General features: G+C 39.0%; 1 protein-coding gene across 5 annotated transcripts in view; it reads right to left on the reverse strand.

The window, feature by feature from the left end:
• The window catches only part of FSIP1 (fibrous sheath interacting protein 1), a 319482-nt gene that overhangs the window by 126940 nt on the left and 172328 nt on the right, over window positions 1-20214 (reverse strand). For all 5 annotated transcript variants that reach the window (XM_047738801.1, XM_047738802.1, XM_047738799.1 and 2 more), the window contains exons 6-9: window positions 11444-11542; window positions 8344-8468; window positions 5310-5420; window positions 879-1037 (exon numbers count right to left, since the gene is read on the reverse strand). In XM_047738801.1, coding sequence (XP_047594757.1) covers window positions 879-1037; window positions 5310-5420; window positions 8344-8468; window positions 11444-11542 — 494 coding nt within the window. The remainder of the gene's footprint in view (window positions 1-878; window positions 1038-5309; window positions 5421-8343; window positions 8469-11443; window positions 11543-20214) is intronic.

Genomic DNA, 20214 nt, shown 5'->3' on the forward strand with positions numbered 1-20214 from the left:
TTGAAGCAGTTTCAACTGGCCCAAAGCCAGATCGTCAAACTTCGCTCCATGGCTTCGAGACTCCCTATAAAGCGGAATTACTACCTACAGAATATTAATTTTTAAGTCTTTTTTAGGACTGAAAAAGTCACGTGCATCTAAGACTGTACAGAAAACGATTTGGTGAACTGTCTACAAAACCTGTAGAGGTAGAATAACAAAAGACCAGCCATCTTCTCTTTGAGTGAAAACTACCACTCTACCCCAAACTAGATCCTATGAGGCCCTGAGGGGTGAGACACAGAATTTTACTTTTACAAAGCTGCTGTTACTCTTCTGTTTTTCTACACTGAGAAAATTGTAAACAATTCTTTGAGAGAGCTAACAAGAGAGGAAACACATTCATTTCAAAATCCTCATAGGAGAGAAGCCATCAGCGGAATGAGCTTCACTGCTTGATGTTAAATTAAAAGAAGAATCTGGTAGCGTAAGGGACAAGCAGCTGCCATTGCTAATACCTAGAACCAGAGGAACTGAGAGAGAAGTAAGGCTCTTACAGGACAAATGAGTGCTTTATCAATTTTCTTCCCTAGCCTATCTTCTGATCATGATCAAGAATTAGCTTAAATCAGAAAGACATAACAACATCAAAACAAATATTTCCCAAGTGACCCCTCCCAGCAAATTACCAACTGAAAGGAAAATGAAGAGGAAGTGAAGTCACCAAAGAAAAATACACACAACCCACACACTTATGGAACTTACTATCACTGAGTTCGTAGTCATGGAAAAAACATTTGGGAAGAAACCTCTTTAATTAACAAGCAGATTGTCAAATCCTGTGAACTAGCTTTAGCGCACAAACCTGAACAGTCTGTGTGCTCTTAAGTTAAATCTACCTGATCACTCTGGTTTTCAAGTCTTGGAGAAATGCTGCAAGTTGTTGGTGAGGCTGCAGAAAGTTCTTGGAGCTTTGAGTCAATTTCAGCAAGCTGCTGGTGCTCGGTGGTTGCAAGTGTGTATCCTTCTCCTGGAACCAGCCAGCCAGACTGATCGCCCTAAGAGGAAATAAGCAAAGGTCACCAAGTCCTTCCCATGCTATGTTTTTTTCTTTCCAAAATATACCTTTCAGACTGCTACAGCAATGCTCATCACACACACACACACACACCAAAACAATGCAAAAAAAAAAAAAAAAAAAAAAAAACAAACCCACAAAATTAACATTGGGATAGGGAAAGAAAAAAATTAAATGATGTATGGTTTCATTATCTGCCAAATCTGTATAAAGTATATCCTACATTTTGTGGGGTTTTTCCCTGTGGAATAAATCTCTTAGCCTCGCAGTTTGGTTCTTACAGCATTCTCATTTCTCCACTTTGAAAAAGTGATTTCTGATATGTTGAATAGGAAGAAATCATGTTTCCCCCATAATGGACATGGTATTTTCAAGATCTGTCCCTGAAAGGTAACATAGGATCTATAAACACAGTTGTTTGGGTCCATGAGTTTAACTGGTCATCTAATTCCTTATTCAACGAATACTTGTTTAATAATGGGTTAAAGCGCATTCATAATGTTCATTCAGAAATCTTGTACTGAGCACCCACCGTCCATAGGCATTACACTGGGCACTGGTCATTCAGTAAGAATCTCATAAGCTTTGCTCTCAAGGAGTTCTCAGTCTTTTGGCAGCAAAGATTTTAACAAGGTATGAAGAGTGCTGGTGAGCCCAAGGTGCCATGGGGATCAGTAAGGGTCAAAAACCTTTGTGGACATGAGGGAGCAGAGAGATAATGTGGTTGGAGAAGGTTTCCTGGAGGAAATAATCAATCTTCATCACATCTTAATCAAGGAAGCAACATGATTGGCTATGCATTTTAAAACGGGCTGGTGGGGTGCCTGGTGGCCCAGTTGGTTAAGCGCTGGACTCTTGATTTCAGCTCAGGTCATGGTCTCAGTGGGGTGGGATCGAGCCCCATGTTGGGCTCTGCGCTCAGCACAGAATCAGCTTGTCCCTCTTCCCTCTACTCCTCCCCCTGTGCACACATGCATGCTCTTTCTCACTCTCTATCTCCAAAATAAGTAAATAAAATCTTTCAAACTGGAGCTGGTGAAGACAAGACTGGAAGCAGAAAATCCAGTTAAGATACAAAAGTCCAGGCACCTGGGTGGCTCAGTCGGTTGGGCAGCCAACTCTTGATTTGGGCTCAGGTCATGGTCTCAGGGTCCTGGGATCAAGCATCGGGGAGTCTGCTCAAGGATTCTCTCTCTCTCTCTCCCCCTCTGCTGCTCCCCCCACTCACATTCACATGCATGCGCTCTCTTTCTCTCTCAAATAAATAAATCTTTAAATAAAAAAAAAAAGCAGAAGCCATAATCTAGAACTAAAGTGATGAGCACCCGAACGAAGGAATACAGAACACAGGACAGATACCAGAGATAATTAGGGAGTAGAATTTACAGACTCTGGAGATAATTTGATGGAAGAGTGAAAGGAGGAGCAAGGATCAAAGATAAAAAACAAAACCTGGATTCTGAGAACTAGGGGTATAGTGGTCATATTGACCAAGTGAGGGAATACAAAAGACATAATAGGTTCAAGGAGGAAAATGACGAATTCTGTTTGGGAACTTTTGATATTCACAGATATCCCTAGGATATCCACAGACTATGTTAGGTAGTTAAATATATTTGAAGTTCAAGATAGAGACCTAGATTGGAAAGAAGTATTATGGACTCACCCACATCTCTATGATGGCTTAAAACCTTGAACCATGGGAATGGATGAGGTTACCCAGAGAAACATGTAGCACAAGGACAGAAGAATCATGAAAACACTAAGAATAAAAGGGCAAATGGAGGGCAAGGAAGTTTAAAAATTTCATACACTTTGGTTCCATGACTCTAATACCGGAATCAATCCAAAAGCGGTAACCACAAGAGATACATGCAAAAACTCACGCAGCAAGAATTACATGTCTCGCCCTAACCCCAGCATCCAATCTCCCTTCTTGTTTCATTAAAACCAAACACTGCATGAGCCTTAGTAGGAAACAGGTCCCCAAAAGACACCTCTTCTGTCCACCCTTGGCATCAGGAAGACAAGCAAATGACCCAGAATTAGCCAGTCAGAAGTCAACACCCTGGACTTTTGACTCTTGAGGGAAAGAGATACAAAGTTGCAGGGGAAGTGAGACCATAATTAATGGCGATAGCAGTAATCTTGGGTTTACCAGTACTGGTAGCAGCAATCATCTAGTGGGGGTGACTGGTGGCTATGACGCAACCCCTAACCAGCCTGTTTCTAAGAAGTTTCCATAGCCATGCTTCTGGGTACCCTAATACCTGCTGAACTTCCCACCAAGGCTATACAACTCTCCCAATACATTTATTCTGTTCTTTCCACTGAAGTCCATCTCTGTTTCTTGCAACCCAGAACACTGACACATATGTTTTTGCCATGTCATTTAGAGTAAAGAATAATTACAAAAAGTCCAAATATCTAAAAATAGGGAAAAGTGAAGAGATTGTAGTATATCCATACAAGGATATGATATATTAATAAACATTTTAAATACACTTGTGAGTTGGCAGTGAAAGTTATTATACATCATTATAAAAAATAGTATTTTGTCACAAATAAGAAACTCCCATTACTTTTTCCTAAATACAAAGGATATAAATACTATATGATCTAAATGAGAAATAATGAGTCACCAAATAATGAAACTATAGAATCAATGGCTAAATATTTGGGTGATAAATCCAAAATTTTTGTTTGAATGGAATTCTTTTTTAATGACATTGGAAATAAAAGAGAATGTCAGATTAAATTCAATAGAAATGTAAATGTTTCATGCATTATTCTATCACAAAGGGAAATTATATGAAAGATGTAGGAGATGGTGTCGTGTTTTTCCATCTAGCACCTTCTAGACACCCTTGCTAATGTGGGAAATTTGTAGCTTTCAGAAGTCTTGCCTCCCTAAGACAGAACCCAGAAAATGCTCTTCACCACCCTCCTTCACAGTGAGCGCTCAGTCTGGTAACCAAGGGTCTACAACCAAACCTTCACATTCAACACTGATTTAGATATGGGTAATTTGAGATACAATGCAAAACTCATTTTGCCAGTAGAGGCAGCTGGCTTTGGGGAGTGCCATTCATTACAAGTGTAAATTCCCCAAATAGAAAGAAATCTTCTAGGGGCTCCTGGCTGGCTCAGCAGGAGAAGCATGCAACTCTTGATCTCCGGGTTGTAAGTTCGAGCCCCATGCTGGGTGTAGAGATTACTTTAAAAAAATAAATTAGGGGCACCTGGGTGGCTCAGTCAGTTAAGCATCTGTCTTCAGCGCATTCCAGGGTCCTGGGATCGAGTCCCACATTGGGCTCCCTCCTCAGTAGGGAGTCTGCTTGTTCCTCTCCCTCTGCCTTCCCCCATTTGTGCTCACTCTCTCTCTCTCTCATTCTCACTGTCTCAAGTAAATAATCTTTTTTAAAATAAGCAAATATTTTTTTTTAAAAAAATAGAAACCTTTTAAAAATTCTTAGTATCCTAGAGAGATTCAAGAGACTATCCCGTTCTCACAATTAAACATGCCACTATGAAGAACCACCCAAGGGCAGGAGTTCTGGGGAATTAAAACATAATTACCGCCCTAGTCACTCTCTTTTAGTTGCACAGTCATTTGTCAAAAATGGGAGGATGAGTTAGCACTCCAGAAAGAAAAAGACACACATAAGTGCCAAAGACTATAGCAAATTTGAGGAATTTGAGGAAGTTTGGTATGGTTTAAGAATATAGTAGATGGGGTGCCTGGGTGGCTCGGTCAGTTGAGCTTCTGCCTTTGGCTTGGGTCACGGTGCTGGGATCCTGCCTTGTTAAGATACAAGATTTTAGAGGGTAATTATTGAAGTTGAAAAAAATATAGACATTTTAATGTATTTTAAGAAATTGAGGGTTAGCAGCACCAGATCAGATATAAAATACTGAACTGAATCCTCAAACTATGAGAGGAAAAGGAGATGAAGTTAAGAAAACTAAATAAATCTAGGGACGCCTGCCTGGGTGGTTCTGTCAGTTGAGTGTCTGTCTTTGGCTCAGGTCATGAACCCTGGGTTCTGGGACCGAGTCCCACATCCAACTCTCAGCTCAGCAGGGATCCTGCCTCTCCCTCTTCCCTCTGCCTGCTGCTCCCTCTGCTTGTGTTCGCTCTCTGTCAAGTAAATAAATTTCTTCCCAAAATAAATAAATAATCAAAACTAGAGGAAAAAAAAAAAAAAAGAAGATGGAGCATAGAGGTCATTGAATATTAGAGTTTACATACCTCAGGACGGGGCAGCCCCAAATCTCTGTCATCTAAGTCCTTCAAAAGTTCGATCAGCCTTTTCCTCTCTGTATCCATCATAACCACTGGCTTCCCTGAATCCTTGGCCAACTACGGAATGTTTTAATAAAAAATAGTAAATACTCAAGACAATTCATAGTTCAGGAAAATAAAAATGGGAACTGAGCCTTCTATAGCACAGGTATACTCGGGCAAATCTGTGAGATTAGGCATTTTTCATTTGCGAGGTAGTTTTCTTTGATGCCAAAGGCCCTCGTGTTAGCCATTTTAACAAACATTTTATTTAAAATATAAGATAAAACAAACATGGGCAGTTGGCAAACCTCCCTTTATTTACCAATGTAATAATATATTGAGATATTTGGAAAGAAGCTCTTGCCGCTTCCTATGTGACATGTATCTACCAAATGAAATTGCTCTTATTTTTTTAATGTGATATTATTTGTAATTATTTGAAGCTTTATCACATAACTTGCAAATTTGTGCCGATGATATATCTCAACTTTAATCCTTCTAATGAGTTGATAAGAGCACCATGACCAATCATGCATATATGGTAATTCTACAGTTAGGTTTTCAAAAAGCTGTTTAAAAGACAATCCTGGGGGCGCCTGGGTGGCTCAGTGGGTTAAGCCACTGCCTTCGGCTCAGGTCATGATCTCAGGATCCTGGGATCGAGTCCCACATCGGGCTCTCTGCTCAGCGGGGAGCCTGCTTCCCTCCCTCTCTCTGCCTGCCTCTCTGTCTACTTGTGATCTCTCTCTGTCAAATAAATCAATAAAATCTTTTAAAAAATAAATAAATAAAAAATAAAAGACAATCCTGAATTATAACTTTGTCTGACTTAGTGAGGAATTCACAAGACACGTTTGCTACCACAAACGTGACTGTCCACATAGTCCTGTCACACTATCCTAAAAGTATCTTACATTATAGATCATCCATAAAATGTGAAAAGTGTTAAATATTCTTGATTTAATATTGTACATAAACCACATGAAAATGCCTTTCATTAAGCAAAAGGCAACATTTTAGATGCAGGGAATTTTAATTAAATTGGCAGAGTTAAGACCAAAAAGAGAAAGTGGACAATGCCAGCTTGTCTTCAGCCCTTGCCTTTACCAGGCTAATGAACATGATGTGAAACACAGCTGAGTATTGCTGTTCTGTAAGATAGTAAAGGGATTTCCTCAATATTTAAATAAACGTAACATTTATATAAATCAAAATAGAAAACCCTTCTCCCAAGGTTTAGAGATGGCATTTACCATCTCTGAGAAAAGTCGAACATTACCAATCGATTCCAATCATCTCTCTAGAAGGGGAAAACAGTGACAGCGCTTACTGAACCAGAATTACTATAGAAGTTCAAAAAGCTAATCAGATACATTTAACCACAAGCCAATCTTATTTCAATGAGGACTGTCCAAAAGGAATATCCCATCAGCCATCCACGATCTGAGTTCTGGTGTATGAAATCAATGGCAATACGGTACACACAGAAGAAGTCATGAGACATTCTTGTTTTGTAATAAATAAGGCAGTGGTCAACTATGGTTTCTTGGAAGCTATCGACTCTGCCCTTTTCTAATTGAGTCTGCTCCTGTCTTCCTAATGCAGCGAAGATCAGTTTTGTTCCAGGGATGTGCTTCTTGGGATTCTCCAAATTCTCCATCGGTGTCTCCTCTCCCCAGGCGATGCCTTTGTTCTTGGTGGCATCCAGGTAAGAAAACCCAGGGGCCTGCCCTGTGTTTTGCCCAAACAGACCGTGGAGATCTGGCCCAGTCTTGTGCTTCCCTCCCTTCCCCACTGTAGGGCACTGGGCACACTTCTGAACAAAACTCTTCTTGTCCTTCTCAACATCACCCATTTCAAAACCACTCTTCCATCGCACCCAAAACAAAGGTGCCTGCTTGCAAGCCAGACATCCTGCCTGCTCCTAAATGAATTGCCTTTACGTTTCCAAACTATTATATCAGGACTTTGAATAAAGAGTCAGCTACCATTGTTAAAAGGGGAAAAGGGAAATTCATGGTGGGGCTGGCTCTGAGAAAAACACTGCCACTCTTGGAAAATTAAGTAAATCAACATGGGCCAGTGCAAAGAGATCAAGCTGGAGAAGGTTTCCTTCAGATCAGAGGGACATGAAGAGAAAACGCGGGAGTCCCAGAGGCCAATGCTGTCATTGGCACGTTGACCCATGAATGCAATCTGCCTGGAAATGACATGCCAGCTGTGGAAGGAGCATCAGGTTTGAACTGTGAGGAACTATTTAACTCTCCCCTCTTGTGAATAACTTCACACTCACCTAGTAACTCATCTGGTAACGGCCTGGGTGGTTTGTCACAAGCCTTCTGTCCACTGCACCTACATTTCTTGCTGTACATTAATTAATCAGCATTCTGGTCTAATAGAGGAGCCCTTTTGCCCTGGGTTAGTCTGCCTTGAGGACATACTAAGACAGGCTGTAGGGTCTGTAAGACCAAGGCTGAGCCCTTGACTCAAGGAGCTAATCAAGGCAAGTGACAAGTGGGCTTCCTGGAGGCTCAGCTAACTGGAAAGGGAAAGGGGCAGACAACTTGTTGGCCTCTCCAGCTCTGCCAGGAGCATTTTCCTTGCAAATTTCTAAATACACCAACTATAAACTCAGGCTCCTTACTTTAAAAGGCCAATTTTACTAATTTGCAATTTAAAATCTGGGAAACACTGTCTGAAGCTATCATCTAAACAAATGTGTTTCAAACTGCAGGAACCAGGTTCGTTTCTGGGTAGTGAAACAAACGTACCAAACAGCAGCTAGCATTTTTAAAGGGGGTAAAATAAGGTAGGATGGAATAAAAAATAGCGAAGAGAAGTAATGGTCCATAGAACTTTTCTTCAGTTATATACACTGTTTCAATTACATATACATGTATCATGATCAAAAAAGTATTTAAAGACCATGAACACAACTATTTTCATTTCATAACTCATTTAATCTTACATATTGATTTCTAAACTTCTAAGTACATACCTCAATGTTTCTTTTGATAAAATCCTGGCTATGTTTACCCCTGAGCTCAGTCTTTTCTGTATTTGAGAAATGTTTCTTTTCTGCTTTGATCAATGACTCGTTTCCTCCCACATCATAGGTAAAATCTAATATTTAAAAAGTTCAAAATTTTTCATTATTACAATTGTCCATTATGCTAAAATTTTAAATTAAAATTACATTAAGCATACATTAACTATATAAGAAATAAAGCAAGCATTGAAATATATAAGCATACATTAAAATATATAAGAAAAAAAAAGCACATATAGAAAAACTTCTAAATTCCAAATCCAGAAACTTAATACATACGGAGATTTATTCTTATGGATAAAGAAGATGTGATACACATACACACAGACACTAGAATATTACTCAACCATGAAAAAGAGAAAGATCTTGCCATTTGTGACAACATGGGTAAACCCAAAGGGTATTATGCTAAGTGAAATGAGTCAGACTGAGGAAGATAATTACCATATGATTTCATGCATAGGTGGAATCTAAAAAGCAAAACAAATGATAAATAAAGAAACAAACAGCAGAATCATACTTATAAATACAGAGAACAAAGTGATGGTTTCCAGAGAGGAGGAGAGTGGGGAGATGGGCAAAATGCATAAAGGGCAGTGACAGATCCAAGCTTCCAGTTAGGGAATGACTAAATCACAGGGATGAAAGGCCTGACTACAAGGAATATAGTCAATTATATCATAATAGTGTCACATGGTGACCAAGGAGCTACTCTTACAGTGAGCATAGATTACTGTGTCGACTTGTTGAGTCACTATGTTGTAACCTGAAATTAGTGTAATATGTGTATCTATACTCTCATGAAGTTAATTAACACAATATATTTTATCTCATTCTCTATATGAAACAAAACTTGCCCTAAAGACTAGAGTCATTTCCTGATGTTCTATTAATATCCCATCGTCCTCTCTGAACAGTAACTCTTTGTTCAAACCTGTCTTTTAAGCGAAGTCTAGACATAAGTGTCCTGGATGTTTGACATCCCGTCTGCGCAGACCCTGAGAGCTCATCTCAGTCTGTCACTTTTTCTCGACCTTTGAAAAGAGGCCCGAGTCAACTTCTGAGTTGTTCAGACCCTGGGTGCTCAAAACAGGTAAGAAAAATACTTACGGACTCTTATTCCCTACATTAAATAGCTTGTTTTCACTCTGGTCACATTTAAAGCATTTAAAACAAGATCATGTGACTGCTTCTTTAAAGCTCTAAAAACTCTTAAATGACAAATGGAGTTCCCACCCTAAAAAAGAGGATAAACTGCCACATTAAAGTCCAAAAGGGAAAAACAACAGTCAGCAGCTCAATCCAGACAAGGTTTACTTAAAAGTTATCTTTGTTTATTAAGAGGGTGTATAACAATAAGGATTAAGGGAGCTAGTCATTTGGTATATTTATAGCTAGTTGTCAAAGATTCAATTCAAATTTAATAATTTTTTTTTTTTTTAAGATTTTATTTATTTATTTGAGAGAGAGACAGTGAGAGAGAGCATGAGCGAGGAGAAGGTCAGAGAGAGAAGCAGACTCCCCGTGGAGCTGGGAGCCCGATGCGGGACTCGATCCCGGGACTCCAGGATCACGACCTGAGCCGAAGGCAGTCGTCCAACCAACTGAGCCACCCAGGCGTCCCCAAATTTAATAATTAAACAATATATTTTGATAACAATAGCTGGAAAGAACCAGGAAAAGGGTAAGATCTCTGGATGTAAATTCGTTTCAAACAAAAATAAATTTGGGTAAAAAAAAAAAAGTTTCACTCAAATTTAAGTTACAAGTTTCTAGGCAAATCAATCTGTATTTTATCATTGGGATTTTATTTCTTTAATAGGTCACATTTTTTAGTCAACTACCAATAGTTAAAGTATGAGTTTTGGTGAGTGGCCTCCTTAAATCTAAAATATGCAACATTTTCCCCATAATCCAAGTTGTGTATAGTCTTTTAAGCTGAAATATGAAGTTTATTCATTCAGTTTAAGTTTCATATACTCAAACAATACAACATTAAATTAACTCAAATTAAATGCATTCATGTCTACATTTAAAACAGTTTCTTAGGGACGCCTAGGTGGCTCAGTTGGTTACGCATCTGCCTTCAGCTCAGGTCATCCCAGGGTCCTGGGATCCCTTCCCACGTTGCACTCCCTGCTCCACAGGGAGTCTGCTTCTCTCTCTGCCCCTTCCTCCACTCATTCTCCCAATTTCTCTCACTCTCGTGCTCTCTCCCTCTCAAATAACTATAAATAAATTAGTTAATTAATTAATTGTAGTAAAAAACACTGGGTTGTCTGATTAGAACCATCTCACTAGAAAGGTTCTCTCCTCTCCACCCTGGTTGGTGACCAACAGTAGAAGCTGCCACTTTCCTATATTAACACCAACTCTTGCCCAGTTGGATGAGTCAGTTTGACCAGTGGTAGGCACCTAACCCAACCTGGATCAGTTGTTGTCTTTTCCACATTTTTTTTAAAGATTTTATTTATTTATTTGACAGAGAGAGATCACAAGCAGGCAGAGAGGCAGGCAGAGAGAGAGGAGGAAACAGGCTCCCTGCTGAGCAGAGAGCCCGATGCTCGGCTCGATTCCAGGACCCTGAGATCATGACCCGAGCCAAAGGCAGCGGCTTAACCCACTGAGCCACCCAGGCGCCCCTCTTTTCCACAATTTTGAAAGTGAGTCTCCCTCTCATGACTAACCACAGAATATGCTCTTGGGAATCAAAAAAAGCTGTCTACCCCCAGGATTATTTCTATATATATATTTTTTTTTTTTTGCTTAAGCTAGTTTTCTAGCTTAAGTTACTTGAAGCCAGCTTTTCTTTAACTTTTCATTATATAAAATTTAAATATCCAAAAATAGAAAGAATAGTATTATAAACCCTCAACAACTAACTTCAACAATGATTAACTCGTGACCAATTTTGTTTCATCTAGAACCTTAACTTTCATTTACCTACCTCAGGATTAAATCACATCAGATGATTTCATCTGTGAATATTTCTGCATATAGCTAGTATTTTCTTGTGACAATATGCTAAAACACACAAATTAAAACATACCTTGACTGACTTTCTGTATACGGTTTTCATATTCTTCTGGAGGGACCTGAGTGTGAAACACTGAGAAAAAGGTGTCTTCATGCTCATAGGGACAAGGATCTACCAATTTAAAAAAATCACTTGTTTAATACACAAAATAAGTAAGTTGCCTACATGAACAGTTGTTTAAAAAGAAGGTCTAACATTCTCCACAATATTCCTCAATCCCCTCCACATACACATTTCTTAAGATGTCACTTGCAGGTAGAAATGATAATCATCTTCATACACAGCCGCTGAAACAAACAGCAGAAAATCAAGATAGTCAAAAAGCATTTCCCGGGACGCCTGGGTGGCTCAGTTGGTTAAGCAGCTGCCTTCGGCTCAGGTCATGATCCTAGCGTCCTGGGATCGAGTCCCACATCGGGCTCCTTGCTCGGCAGGGAGCCTGCTTCTCCCTCTGCCTCTGCCTGCCACTCTATCTGCCTGTGCTCACTCTTGCTCTCTCTCTCTGACAAATAAATAAATAAAATCTTAAAAAAAAAAAAAAAAAGCATTTCCCTAGGACTTCTATGCAAAGAGAATGTACAAGGGTATCCTAAAATATCACATTAACTCTCTGGAGTTAATGTATCCAAATTCCAACATCCATAATACAGAGAATATGCACACTGAATAACCTTGTATTTTTCTTTTTTTTCTTTTAGATCCCCAAATAAAGATTTCAGATACATGGTCATTAAGATAAAAACATACATTTGAATGAGAAAATCAGGAGACTCTAAGCAGTTAGCTTTCTTTCTTTGGGATAGCTTTGGGATTTGTAATCTTGGGCTAATACCCATAAAGAAATAAGGAAATTGTGTTTTTTTCAACTCTTCTTCTTTCAGTGTAATTGATTTTATTTTCTCCCATTAGCTAATGTAGATGCTGTATATCTGCAAGAAACTGCTAACATAAACAAGTATCCTTTCCTTCTAAGTCTCTAGGTCTTAACACAAGACACTCTATCTCTGAAACAAATCTGGTTCAAGCACCCTCTTAAAGATGATATAGGCAAAGGAAGTTGGCAGAAGATACATTCACCCTCACACACAAATATCACCCAATTCAAAACATACAACGTCTGAGGGTAAAAAGAAATGTATCGATTCCAGTTCCCTAATTTGGAATTCAAAACAACGGAGCATCATTGGGACTGACATTACAATATTAATCCTGTATAATCTTTGATGAGTTAATCTAGCAAATCAGTGTTGGAAGCCTTGGGTGGGAGAGGGGTAAACTACTTTTGTGTAAAAGACAGAAAGGTTTAAAGTTCTTTTCAAGTGGTAATATGTTCATTTTTGATCCTATAATTCCTTCTTATTGGCAATTTCGCTCACTTTTACACAGAAGCACCTAGAAAGACACAAGGATATGAAACCTTGCAATACTAAAAACTGTTACAGCAAACTGATATTTAGAGATAACTTTCACCTAAGGGTTTTTCCTAGGCTAAACTTCCTCTTGTGATCCTGTGGCTATTCACCAGTGGTATCAATGGTATTCTGTACACTCCGAACCTCAGATGGAAGATGGGCACAGCTTAGAGCAAAAGGCCTCACAGCTCAGCTTTGAGCTTAAGGACAACAGTTTTGAAAGTCAGTTATTCAACTGCAGGAGCTTAACTCCTCAAGAGAAAAGAAAAAGCATTTTCTGAATTTCCAAAGTCCTCCTTTAGAAAACTCTTCCTTACAGTAAAACAAAAACAAAATGGATTACTATAGAAGAAGTAATGGAATTAGAAAATAGTCAGTGGGTAACCATCATCATAATAACTGATTCATGTAAGAATCATCCATGGATGGTAAAAGTAGTGGGTGAAAATTTGAAGAATGATACAATAGCTTCATAATACCTCCCCACAAGATGACTTACTCAGTACAAAGGGAAAGCTAGTACCTTTACAGTGGAGAAACCTGTCAGACACCACCTTAACCAAGTGATCAAGGTTCACCTCACCAGTTATGAGACAATCGACCTCATGCACTTTCTGATAGGATCCACTGAGGACACAGTGGGATTCCTGCCAAAAATGCATAACCTGAACCTAATCTTATGGAAATAGAAACAAACCAGACTGGGGAATGGTCTAAAAAAATCAAGCCTATAGTCTTCAAAAATGCCAGTGTCATAAAATACAAAGAATGACTAAAGAGACATGAAAATGCAGTGCAATACGGGACCAGTTTTCTTTTGATCTATCAGTTTTCTCTTGATAGAAAGGATTTTAGCAGGACAACTGGCCAAATATGAAGAAAGCCTGTAGATTGGACAATAGTAGTGAATCAATGCTGACTTCCTGACTTGTGCGTGTGTGTGCATGCACAGGGGCAAGTGTTCTTGTGTGAAGAGGGAGATAGAGGGGACACACATGTAGAGACAGAGGCAAATGTGGCAACATGTTAGCACTTAGAGAATCTGGATAAAGGGCTTTAGAAAATTCTTTGTGCTTTTCTTGAAACTTTGTCTGAAATTATATCAAAATTAAATGTAATAGGAAATTTTAAAAGATTCCTCTCCTCACTACAAATATTTATGTGGGGACCAAAAAAATCTCTCTTCAGAGATCAAGAGTCAGAGTTTGAAGGACTGAGCACACTTTAAGATTTTATTTATTTATTTGACAGAGATTACAAATAGCCGGAGAGGCAGACAGAGAGAGAGAGGAGGCAGAAGGCTCCCCACTGAGCAGAAGCCTGATGTGGGGCTTGATCCCAGGACCCTGGGATCATAAGCTGAGCTGAAGGCAGAGGCTTTAACCCACTGAGCCACCCAGGTGCCCCCCCCAGCACACTTTAAATAAAAGTCTTAAAGAAGAAACAGTGGGATGGGATTTAAGTTGTTTCCTGCCAACTAAGGAAGAAACTAAAGCCCATCCCAGACAGTGAAGAAGGATCTAGAACAGCATCAGAGGAAATGAGGTTAGAGTAGACATGAGCAACCCAAGTGGGAGGCTGCTCCCTGATACAGATTCCCTTGAAGGTAGATGACATCCCAAAATTGGACTGAAACCCCCAAAGAAAATGAGGAAACCCAGAGCAGAGTGGGCTCTGCCTCACTAAATACCTGGAACTCTGAAAGGAGACTCCACACTTACATGTGATAGCTGCAAGGCAGCAATGGCAGTGAGCCATGTTTAGAGGGAGACAGGGCCTGAAATTCACCCTCTGCATGCTATCTCTCTCTACCTCCCTCTCTCTCTTACACACATACACACACACACACACACACCCCACAGTTCTTCATGGCTGGCCTACAGCATTGAGATCTAGAAGTTCTTTTTTTTTTTTTTAAAGATTTTATTTATTTATTTGACAGAGAGAGATCACAAGTAGGCAGAGAGGCAGGCAGAGAGAGAGGGAAGCAGGCTCCCCACAGAGCAGAGAGCCCGATGCAGGGCTCGATCCCAAGACCCTGAGATCATGACCTGAGCCGAAGGCAGAGGCTTTAACCCACTGAGCCACCCAGGCGCCCCAACGAGATCTAGAAGTTCTTAACCCTATAAACTACATGAAGCCCTTCCCCATGACACATCATGATGCCAACCAAAAATGCACATATCCAAATGTCCCCGAGAATTGAGAACCATTCTACTAGACTCTAATTTCAATAAATTCAAAATATCAAAGCAACATTATTTCTATATTAGCTTTTAAAATATAGGGCTTATAAAAAATTCTGGAGAACAAGGGAAAGTCACCCTAATTTTCCAATTAACTATTAGATCAATAAGAAAATAAGAAGAAAAAAAAAGAAAAGAACACAATAACAATGTATAAAGAACAGTGATAACACCACATACGAAAGAATGCACTTTAGAGATAAAGCTATATTTGGAAATAAATTCATAACACTGCTGCTTTTATCATATTGTTATAGACCAAACTGTATCCCCCCAAAATGTATATGTTGAAGCCCTAACCTCCAGTGTGCCTGTGTTTGAAGACAGGGCCTTTAAGGAGATAATCAAAGCTAAATAAGGTCGCTGGGTGGGGCCTTGATCTAATAGAATTTGTGGCCTTATAAGAAAAGGGAAAGACACCAGAGATATCTTTATCCCTTTCCCCACTTCCCTTGGCACAGAGAAAAGGTCATGAGGACACAGGGAGAAGGTGGACATCTGCAAGCTGGGAAGAGAGACCTCACCAAAAAAAGAATTTTCCAGCACACTGATCTTGGACTTCTAACCTCCAGAGCTGTGAGAAAATAAATTTCTGCTGGTTAAGCCACACAACCTGTGGTATTTTTTTTTTTTTATGACAGCCCTAGCAGACTAAGATACATATTTTACTAGAAAATGAAATGAGCTTAACTAATTTAACTGAAGAAGCTAGAGAAAACAATAACAAGGTCAAGAAAAGAAATAATTTAAAAAAAAAAAAAGCTAAAATGAGCAAAGAAATTCAAACCTGGCTCTTGAAAATATAAAAAGAAAAATGTACAAGTGTAATTTTAAAAACATAAAACACTAATTGTAATCAAGATCACATGTTTTTGGTGGAAAAAAAAAAAAAAAACAGACCACTGGAACAGAATAGGGAGTTCAGAAACAGACCCACAAAAATATAGTCAACTGATCTTTAACAAAAGAGCAAAGGCAATTCAGTGGGGAGAGGATGATTTCTTTAATATGGGGCTGGAATAACTGGATGTCCATATGCAAAAAAAGAAAGGAAGGAAGGAAGCAAGGAAGGAAAGAAAGAAGGAAGGGAGGGAGGTGAGGAGGGACGGAGGGACATAGACAAATCTGGACAAAGACCTTATACTTTTAACAAACCTAATTCAACTAAATGCAAAACTGTAAAACTTTTGAAGGAAAACAGAGAAAAAAAAAATCCATGTGCTCTTGGGTTTGGTGATGAGTTTTCATATACACCACCAAAAGCACGATCCATGAAAGAATAAAATTGGCATATTGAACTTTATTAAAATTAAAAACTTCTGCTCTACAAAAGACACTGTAAAGAGAACAAAAAGACAAGCCATAGGCTGGAAGAAAATACTTACAAAATAAATATGTGATAAAGGATTTGTATCCAAAACATACAAAGCACTTAAAACTTAACAGTAAGAAAACAACCCAATTTTGTTAAATGGGCAAAGGATCTGAACAGACAACTCACGAAAGAAAATATACAGAGAGCAAATGAACACCTGAAAAGATAGTCAACATCATTTGCCATTAGGGAAATGCAAATGCAAATTAAAACAACAATGAGGGGCGCCTGGGTGGCTGAGTGGGTTAAGCCTCTGCCTTTGGCTCAGGTCATGATCCCAGGGTCCTGGGATCGAGCCCCACATGGGGCTCTCTGCTCAGCGGGGATCCTGCTTCCCTTCCTCTCTCTGCCTGCCTCTCTGTCTACTTGTGATCTCTGTCTGTCAAATAAATAAATAAAATCTTAAAAACAACAACAACAACAACAACAATGAGATACCACTGTATACCTATTAGAATGGCTAAAATCCAGAAAATTATACCAGCTGCTGCTGAGGTCACAAAGCAACAGAAACTCCCATTCTCTGCTGGTGGGAATACAAAATGGTACAGCCAACTTGGAAGACAGGCAGTTTCTTACAAAGTTAAATAGCTTTCCCATATGTTCTAGCCATGCCGCTCCTAGATATTCATCTAAGTAAACTGAAAATTTACATCCACAAAAAAAAACCCCACATAGAATATTTAAAGCAGTTTAATTCATAGTCACCAAAAACTGGAAGCAGTCAAGATGCCTTTCAATAGGTCAAGGTATAAACAAACTGTGGTACATCCATAGAATGAAATACTACTCAGTGACAAAAAGAAAGCAGTTATCAAGCCACAAGATGAATCTTAAAGGCATATTGCTTAGTGAAAGAACCCAATCTGAAAAGGCTATGTACTGTATGGTTCCAATTATATAACATTCTGGAAAAGACAAACTATAGAGATGGTTAAAAGGTCAGAAGCATCTAGAGGTGTAGGGGGAGGAGGGAGAGTTGACTGGGAATTCACACAGGGGAATTTTCACAGTGTTAAAACTATTCTGTATAATATTTTAAAGCTGGTTCCATGAAACTATGCATTTTGACAACCTATAGCTTCACAACACAAAGAGTGAAACTTAATGAATGAAAGATTTCAAAATATCATTTAGGATGTCTGAGAATCCCAAGATGGAATGCAGAATGTGACCAAACAATTTAACTATATTATAAATGTCTGAAACAATCTCACTGAGGGCAGTAGAGGGAAAAGGTGCTCATCTTAAGCGTCTGTGGAAACAAGAGGAGTCTACAAGACTCAAGGCAGCAGGGACTGCGCCTAAGCACAGAACTCCAGTTGACTAAGTTGTCAACTTAGTTAATTGTTAACTTAGGTTAACAATTTTACTATCACTACACATCTACTGGAATTGAGCAACAAGTGAAGGGAGAAACAATGGCAAGAGCCACACCGTTGGGAGTCAGGGTTACAGATAAGGAAGAGGAAAAGGTTAGAATGATTCATGTGGTAAAAGAATAAACTTGGAGACATCAGTATGAATCCTTGTTTTGCTTAATATAGATACAGACGGTTACACATAGAAATATTTACAGACAAGGTATATAACAGGTTAGCATACCCACAAATATTTCCTTCCTTAGAGGGCCTAGAATCAATGACTCCCCAGTAGCAACAAGCACACCTAGCAACCAGATCTTGGTTTCTAATATCATTCTCCAATCAGAGAAACCAGCGCTCCCTGAAGAGACAACTGATTCTAGGACTCAGATAGGAAATACACAAGCTGAGGGTAAAAAAAGGAAATATACAAGCTGAGTCTGGTGCATCCTGTAGTGCCAGAAAGTAAGGGAGTGCTCAGTAACAACAAAACAAAACTCGCAATGTTGGAGGTACATCAAAGGGACACAGGGGTGTAGTAGTGGACCCTGGGAGGCTCAGTCGGTTGAGCATACAAATCTGGCTTCAGAATCAGCTCAGGTCATGATCTCAGGGTTTTGAGATAGAGCTCCCTTTACCTCTGTCCCCGCGCCCCCCCCAAAAAAGGGACACAGGAGTCAAGTGAACGAGCTCCCGATGACCAAAACTGGAAAAATCTGAGCAGCAAAATAAAGGGATATTAGATTACTATAATCCAATGTATAAAATAAATATCCACAAGTCTATACTGATATAAAGAAATGATTGAATAAATACATGGGAAAAATAGACAAAAGTAAAATAATTCTAATAATTTCACAGAAATAATTGCAGAATAATTTGAAATAATTTATGTAACTACCCCTCCTTCAAGGAGGAGAAGCATAACTCCCCAGTTTTCAAGAATGGGCTGCAAATAGTAACTTTCTTCCAGAGACGGGATGGAAAGGGGAAAAACTGAAGAGCTTTAGAGCGGAGAAATCTGACAAACACCTCCTCAGCCAGGTGATCAAGGCTGACATCCACAGTGATAAGTTGTGTGGATAGTATGATGTGATGGAATGAAAATGGCACTTAGACTTTGTAGTCATCCTCCCAAGAACATACAACTCTCATCAAATCACGAGAAAAACATGGATAAATCGCAACTGCTGGAAATTCTACAGGATACTTAATGAGTATTCCTCATAACTGCCAAAGTCATCAAAAGTCTGAGAAAGTGCACAGCCAAGTGTGGCTTGGGAGACATGAGGACGCATGTACTAATATAATGTGGCATCCTGGATGGCACCGTGGAACAGAAAAAAAGGGTAGAAACTAAAAGTCCAAATAAAGTGTAGGCTTTAGTTAATAATAATGTATCAATATTGGTTCATTAATTATAACAAATGTATCATACTATACTAATAATAGGGGAAACTGGTTGCAGGTATATGTGAAATCACTACCCTATTGTCCTAATTTCTCGGTAAATCTAAAACTCTGCTTTAAAAAAGTTAACTTAAAAAAAAAACTTTTAGGGGCGCCTGGGTGGCTCAGTGGGTTAAGCCGCTGCCTTCAGCTCAGGTCATGATCTCAGGGTCCTGGGATCGAGCCCCGCATCGGGCTCTCTGCTCAGCAGGGAGCCTGCTTCCTCCTCTCTCTCTGACTGCCTCTCTGCCTGCTTGTGATCTCTCTCTGTCAAATAAATAAATAAAATCTTAAAAAAAAAAAAAAACTTTTAGATAGAAAGGAGAGAAGGAAAACAGGAATGAAATCAGAAATAAGAAATGTGGCATAATAAACAATAAAGAGAATTCTACTTTTAAAATACTCTATGAAATTTTATTAGTAAAATGTTCAATCTTGGTGAAATGAATGCTTTGAAATCTCACTGACATGGATGTATTGCCAGAATTGACTCAGAAGACTGGAAAACTGAAATATAATAGTAAATATGAAAGAAGTTTAGAAAAGAGTCAGAGAATTGCCTCCAAGAAATTATTTGAACCAGATGGTTTTTCCAGTGAAATCTTTCAAGTTTTTAGGGAACAGATAATCCCCACATTATATAAACTATTTCAAAGCATAGAAATAAATGAACAGCCAGCCCCAATCATTTTATGAAGTTAACATAGCCTAACAAAGCATATACACACACCCTCCCAAGCCAACCTGTACCGTCGACACTAGAACACATATGCATGTGGGCAAACACACACACACACACACACACACACACACACAGAGCATATCTCACTTATGAATACAGACTCAAAAATTCTGAGTAAATTCAGCCATTCAAATCTGGTACTATATTAAAAGAATAATCCTTTATAACCAAGAAATACTAACCAAAAATAAAACT

This window comes from Lutra lutra, chromosome 7 (genome assembly GCF_902655055.1).
Source record: "Lutra lutra chromosome 7, mLutLut1.2, whole genome shotgun sequence".
Lineage (NCBI taxonomy): Eukaryota > Metazoa > Chordata > Mammalia > Carnivora > Mustelidae > Lutra > Lutra lutra.